The sequence below is a fragment of the Zerene cesonia genome, unplaced genomic scaffold (assembly GCF_012273895.1).
Source record: "Zerene cesonia ecotype Mississippi unplaced genomic scaffold, Zerene_cesonia_1.1 Zces_u007, whole genome shotgun sequence".
Classification (NCBI taxonomy): Eukaryota; Metazoa; Arthropoda; class Insecta; order Lepidoptera; family Pieridae; genus Zerene; species Zerene cesonia.
In genome coordinates this window covers 382678-389968 of record NW_024045137.1, presented here as the reverse complement: position 1 = coordinate 389968, position 7291 = coordinate 382678, and the positions used below count along the sequence as shown (strand labels likewise).

The 7291-nt window shown below is 43.4% G+C and overlaps 1 protein-coding gene across 1 annotated transcript in view; it reads left to right on the top strand.

Moving 5' to 3' along the window:
- Positions 1–7291, top strand: part of LOC119839003 (PH-interacting protein) — a 33745-nt gene that overhangs the window by 13164 nt on the left and 13290 nt on the right. Inside the window, exons 19-28 of the mRNA XM_038365171.1 lie at positions 8–155; positions 701–790; positions 1440–1636; positions 1938–2038; positions 3518–3605; positions 4116–4242; positions 5044–5169; positions 5715–5848; positions 6723–6810; positions 7161–7287. Coding sequence (XP_038221099.1) covers positions 8–155; positions 701–790; positions 1440–1636; positions 1938–2038; positions 3518–3605; positions 4116–4242; positions 5044–5169; positions 5715–5848; positions 6723–6810; positions 7161–7287 — 1226 coding nt within the window. The remainder of the gene's footprint in view (positions 1–7; positions 156–700; positions 791–1439; positions 1637–1937; positions 2039–3517; positions 3606–4115; positions 4243–5043; positions 5170–5714; positions 5849–6722; positions 6811–7160; positions 7288–7291) is intronic.

Genomic DNA, 7291 nt, shown 5'->3' with positions numbered 1-7291 from the left:
CGGTCAGGTACAGCCCGGGCGCGGCGGCGGCGAAGCGCGGCGGCGGCGCGGAGCTGCCGGAGCAGTACCGCGTGGGCGAGTGGCTCACGGCCGTGGCGCCGCGCAAGGCGCCCTACCACCCGCAGATGGGCGACCGCGCCGTCTACTTCCGCCTCGTGAGTGGGGGGGGGGGGCTGACTGACTCACTCACTGACTGACTGACTGACTGACTGACTGACTGACTCACTGACTGACTCACTGACTGACTGACTGACTGATTGACTGACTGACTGACTGACTCACTGACTGACTGACTGACTGACTGGCTCACTGACTCACTGACTGACTCACTGACTGACTCACTGACTGACTCACTGACTGAATGACTGACTGACAAGTATATAGACAGAGCTGGACTGATAGGTGGAGATACAGCTGGACTGACAGCATTGCATATCATTGGTAAAGCTAGTCAGTAAAGAGCTAAAAAATTCTACTAACAGGGAACACCGATTTTAGTTCCCAATTCGATGCCCTGTGTTTTTTTTTTGTGTTTGTGACAATATCTTTTTACTGGGTGAACCGATTTTGATGATCCCTTCTTTTTTATAGATGTCATATCTCACATGGTTCCATTTAAGTTCGGTCATGTTCTGACACTTGAAAAGCAATTAAACTACTTATTATAAAATTTTATTAATTAGAAATATATCACTTGCAGGGACACCAGCGTTACTTCGAAGCGGTGGCCGAGAAGGACTTGTACAAAATACACCCGAGGGACAAACCGTGGGAGAGGATGCATATCAATGTGAGTTCCTTTCTATTTAATAATTTCTTGTTCTCAAATCTAAATTGATTCTCTTCCTGACTGATTTTCATAGCCCATACATAGTATTTGCTGACTGGTAACTGGTACTTTTTTTTTGGTACACCTAGTAGTTTATATAATTTTAGTATAACTAGTGTGAGTCAATACCGCGTTGGGCTCCTCCTGTAAAGGTCTTTGATTAGTAAATATATAAATAAATAAAATATTTTTGCGTTATGATGACGCGAATTAATTGTATGTTCATTAAGCTTCGACGCACAGACTTGAAAGAAATGCTTTGTACGCTTATCTAGAGATAGGTGACAAAGTTTTGGCCTGATTAGGATTATTCCCTTGCGTTTACCCTGTATAAGAACGAGCGAGAGAATCTGTTTATTCCATTTCTAGAGCGTGTTTTCTAGATATATATATTTTTTAATTTTATTGTAATGCGTCAGGGTCCCATTGACTCTGACATTTATGCTGAGCCGAGACCCTTTTTAAGAACACAGTGCACATTTGTCTCCGTCCTGTCTATTTTAATTTTTCTTTGTTTAATCGTCTTATTTTGTAATTGTCATGTATTTAATGTGTTCTTTTAATAAACTTTTTATCTATCTATCTATCTAATATACGATCGGGTCGACAGGAATGCGAAGCCGTGAAGGTGGTCGGCATGAAGTACACGATCAAGCCGCCGCGCGTGGTCTGCCTGAAGCTGGCGCGCGAGCTGGAGCGCGGCAGCTTCACGGTGCGCTACCACGACATGCCCGACGTCATCGACTTCCTGGTGCTGCGCCAGCAGTACGACGCGGCGGTGGCGCGCACCTGGGGGCAGGGGGACAGGTGAGCGGCCCGAACAACACTTGTTCATAGACCTTGAACAACTATTGACCATAATGTTAAAATGTAGGTATAATATAGGAGAAGTTTTGCAATAGGATCCAGGAAATCCAATTCTTTTCTCTTTCTTTATATTCTCTTAAACAGATGACCTGGATGTCTCTTGATGATCGGACATAGCGCTGCAGCCTTCTTTATATTTACATCAGGTGGCCCACCTGCTCCTTTGCTTGCTCTGCCATAAAAAAAAAAGAAATAATTTTTTTTTCTGTTCTTCGTCTAATTCTCTGATGTCCCCCACAAGGTTCCGCTGCATGATCGACGACTCGTGGTGGACGGGCACGGTGCTGGAGCGCGTGGGCGGCGCGGCGCCCTGCACCAGCGAGTGGGCCTCCGCCGCGGCCGGTGAGCGGCCTCGCGTGCTCCGCTAGCTTACCGCCTTGCCGGAGCGTAGGATGGGCTGGATGGAGAGTGGATGGAAAGATGGATGGGTAGACAGTAGATGGACAGTTGGATGGGTAGAGAGTAGACGGACGGACGGGATGGATAGACAGTTTTGATGGTTCCATTGATATTGGGGAATGCTTTAGGTAATACTAGCTGCGCCCCGCGGTTTCACCCGCATCAGTCCGTATCCCGTAGGAATATCGGGATAAAAAGTTTCCTATATGTTATTCCAGTTGTCCAGCTGTCTACGTACCAAATTTCATTGCAATCGGTTCAGTAGTTTTTGCGTGAAAGAGCAACAGACACACATTCTTACAAAATTTCGCATTTATAATATTAGTAGGATTAGTGCTTAGTGATATTAGGTGGCCTAATAAATATACTGTATTTTTGTATAAAACCGTAATATCATTTCTTTTATGTATAGTTTGATTAAAATTAAAGAGTTAAATAAATAAATACATAATAAATAACATCGCTAACATGATCATATTTAAATGATTATTTTCCAATAAGTGTTAACATGTAAATTTATTTGATTTCAATGAAATCTCATAGATGGCGCTGTTACAAAATTAACTTTATACAACTAACATTCTTTAAACTATGTTTCCCTTCCCAAGTTACTTAAATGACATAATTATTATAGTGTCGATCTAGATATTGTCAAACAGCATTTAAATATGCGTCATTTGATTATTATTTTCCAATAGTTAACGTGTAAATTGATTTGATTTTTATAACATTTCATAGATGGCGCTGTTTATAAATAATCTTTGTACTACTAACATTAATTCAGCTATGTTTTTCTACCCAAGTTACTTAAATGGCGTAGTTTTTTAATAGTGTGAAGCTAGATAATAGCATGGCTTACTCAAAAACAATATTTAAACATGCATCCTAATTCGTTAGATAACACGGTTTTTTAGAATGCGTAAGAAAAATAAAGGTTCACAGCTCCTCCCCCGAAGGTGATAGCATAATAATATGTATATACTATCCTGACCCGACCTCTTAGTAATATTCATGCAAAATTGGAAGTAAATCCGTGCAGTACTTTCTGAGATTAGCCCCGACATACATACAGACAAACAGACAAAAATTCTAAAAACCATGCTTTTGGGTTCTATATTGATTATAGATCACGGCCCAAGTATTCTTTTAAAAAAAATATTTTATTATATGTATATAGATATTACTAACTGCACCCGGCAAACTCTGTTCTGCCTTACTCTTATCATTTAGAGGTATGAAAAATAGATGTTGGCCGATTCTCATAGATACCGGATAAGCACAAAATCAAATTTCATCAAAATCGGTCAAGCCGTTTCGGAGGAGTATGGCAACGAAAATTGTGACACGAGAATTTTATATATATTATATATGTATATAGATATTATATGTATATAGATAACATTATATATTTGTCCCCTACAGCCCACTTCCTGTCGCTGCGCGTGCAGTGGGACAACGGCGAGGTGGAGAGGTTGTCCCCCTGGGACCTCGAGCCGCTGGATCCCGAAAGGTAATATCCGATCTTTATATCTTATGAAAGAAGGGTTTTCAATTTTAACAGTTTTATAAAACATGGTGGATTTAAGTTTCAATGGATATCTACCTCATTATTTTGCTTCACAATTTTATATGCGGATGTATTCTGTTTTATACAGATTGCTAAAATTTATGAAGCTAACACGTTCGTAGGCCTGTTTGATTCCTACACCTTCTCTCTACGAAAACATGAACCTTTTTTGAAGATGGTAAAACACGGCTTAACGTGGCTTATATATATCCATACCATCCATACCATCATCATATAGCTCGTACGTTAATGAAAACCTCGTGCTGTCTTAATCACGTGCACACAACACACGTGTCAACTCTGTGTGTCCAATGCAAGGGTATTAAAGAAATTTTAACGGATTTAAAACGCGATTTATTTTTTATGTTATTTAACCCGATGTCAAATTAAATACTCGCGTAAAATTAAATTAAATATAAAATAATGTTGTACTGTGACGCGACGCGTGCGCAGGCTGCCGGCGGAGCCGGGCGGCGCGGTGGCCGTGCTGCCGCACGAGCTGGAGGCGGCGCTCTGCCGCGCCGGCGCGCACGAGTGGCCGCCGCACGCCTGCCGCGCCATCGCCGCGCACATCTCGCAGGTACGCGCACACGCACACGCACACGCACTCACACACGCACGCACACGTACACGCACGCACACACAAACACGCACATTAAACACGAACACACACAAACAGACACGCACTCGCACTATCAGTATGTGTGAGTGAATTCAGAACTTTTTTAAAAACCGGTCAGTCAGTCAGTCAGTGAGTCAGTAAGTCAGTCAGTCAGTGAGTCAGTAAGTCAGTCAGTCAGTGAGTCAGTGACTCGCTCACTCACTCACTCACTCACTCACTGACTGACTGACTCACTGACTGACTGACTAACTGACTGACTCACTGAGTCACTGACTCACTGACTGACTGACTTACTGACTCACTGACTGACTGACTTACTGACTCACTGACTGACTGACTGACCGGTTTTTAAAAAAGTTCTGAATTCACTCACACATACTGATAGACCAGTATATAAACACAGCTGGTTTGACTGACTGACATTCTAACACAATCGAGTTATAGCTCAATACTCATTGTTTTGGTTGATTCCAAGAAATATGTGCAATTAAAGTAATTGATTTTTAAATTACGAATTAAGCGAAACAGTAACTTGGGGCTGTGAAATGAAAATAATTCATTTCCACGATCATTATCATCATCATCATCATCATCATCATCATCATCATCATCATCAGCCCATATATTTCCCACTGCTGGGACACAGGCCTCCTATGAAGGTTATAAAATATAGGGTAGCAATAAATTAGTTATTGTATTATATACAACAATTGTATATTCTGTGTCTCTTACGTCACGTGTCCTTCTGTCTGTGTGTAGGTGATGTCGCTGTCGGTGGCCGAGCCGTTCGTGGCGCCTGTGGACCTGCAACTGTACCCCTCGTACGCAATGGTCGTGCCCTACCCCGTGGATCTGGCCACCATACGCGCCAGGTTCGAGAATTTGGTGAGTTTGGGGGGCGAGGGGGGGGGGTGATGTTATGTTAACACGCCCACACATGCATTCATAAAGTAGTAACACTGATAAACCTAGTCACCATATCATTGAGGGGAAGGGTTATGTTAGGGTAACACATACACACACACACACACACACATGGATAATTCAGCATATGAGTGAGGTTTGGAGAGTGGGGGGTTAGTACAGGTAGATTGCGTATACACATACATACGAAGAAAGATATGTTATGCTTTTGTGTTTTTGTTATTTGAACCGATTTCATTATTTTTGTGTTTGATGAGAAGTTATTGCCATTTCGCCTTATTTCAGAATCTGGAGTGCTATCTCTTCCCCAGGGGCGTTGGTGTCATATTTCCTATTAATATCACATACCTTATTTATTATTGCCTCTACACAGTTCTCTGGGACCCCATTTTATAATCTGCAGCGGAACCTTCTCCCTCTCCCTCCCCCCCTGCTATTACACCTCCCCCCATTACTATAACATATATTATAATTTCTTACATACAATATAATTCCCCCGTCCGCAGTTCTACCGGCGTCCGGCGGCGGCGCAGTTCGACGCGCGCTACCTGGCCAGCAACGCGGAGCAGTTCAACGAGCCGCACACGCCGATCGTGCGGCAGGCGCGGCTCGTCACCGACCTGCTGCTCTCCATCATCAGGTACCCTCGCCACCGGCTCCACCGCCACCACATATGGGAGTGGACTCGGCCTAGAGACACTGGATTACGTCAGTAGAAGCTACGTGACACTATTATAGGGTTTACAAATTTTTCAAAAAAAAAACATACAAACATACAAAAATGATATGCAGACTTAAAGACTTTATACTAAATACTGCTAAGGTTGTGGTTGGTAGAGCAAGAGCCGCCTATCTACCGCTACGGTATGCGGTCGGATTGGTCCGTAACGCGTTACGTAACGATCCTGTCACAGCAACACGCGAGTAACGCCGCGGCTTACAGCTTCTACAGCATACTTAAGAACATCCTACTAATCCTACTAATATTATAAATGCGAAAGTTTGTAAGGATATGTGTGTGTTTGTTTGTTGCTCTTTCACGCAAAAACTACTGAACCGATTGCAATGAAATTTGGTACGTAGACAGCTGGACAACTGGAATAACATATAGGCAACTTTTTATCCCGATATTCCTACGGGATCCGTATCCCGTACCGTAAGTCCGTACTTACGCGGGTGAAACCGCGGAGTGCAGCTAGTTTCTTATATACAATCAGTGTGACTACTTCTCATTGTACATTTTTAAAAGAACAATTTTTTTATATTATCACCGTCGGCAATGGAGCTGGTGGGACGCCTGATGGTTAGCGCTACCACCGCCCGTGGACATTTGGAGAGGCGTGTAAGGCCTTTTGCAAAGACCCTACGTCTCTGCAAAATACAGTGCCGACTTTAAAAGTTGTAGGATGAGAGAGGAAATGAAAGGGCTGGGAAGGGTATATAAAAGGATACAGGCTTTCGATTTAGTCTTGAAGTTGTCACTTCAAAAAATAACGATATATCTAATATTCCAGCAACTGGCAGTCGATAGACGTGGTGAGCAAGTACCACGAGCTGGCTGCGTCCTATCACTCGTCTGATGATGAGTCGCTGCACGATAAGGTGAGCTCACTGTGATGTATCTATTGGTGAGGAGGTTTCTAATAGAAAGAAAGAAAGAAATAAAATAAATACACTTGTAACTTATGGCTAAAAACACAATATATACAACTACAACCTATTTGCATACCAAGCTGCTGTCTGTCTGTGTACAAGGAGATGGCTTGGGTGGTAGGATACATTTTATCGCCTTGGGACGAAACAGGAATTTTGATGTCCGGGCGGAGCCGGGACGAGCGTCTAGTGCTTTATAGTTTATTGCAGTGTGTGTGTGTGTGCGTGTGTTTAATTACAACAGCACACGTCAAAATTCATAATATAAATTGATTTTGTGTGTGCGCGTGTGTATACAGAAGCGCGTGCGCAGCGCGAGCGAAGCGGGCGCGTGGCGGGAACGCGTCGCGGCGCTCGTGAGCGAGCTGGCCGCCGCCGCCGACGCCGAGCCCTTCCGCCAACCCGTAGAGCTCAGCCAGGCGCCTGGTGA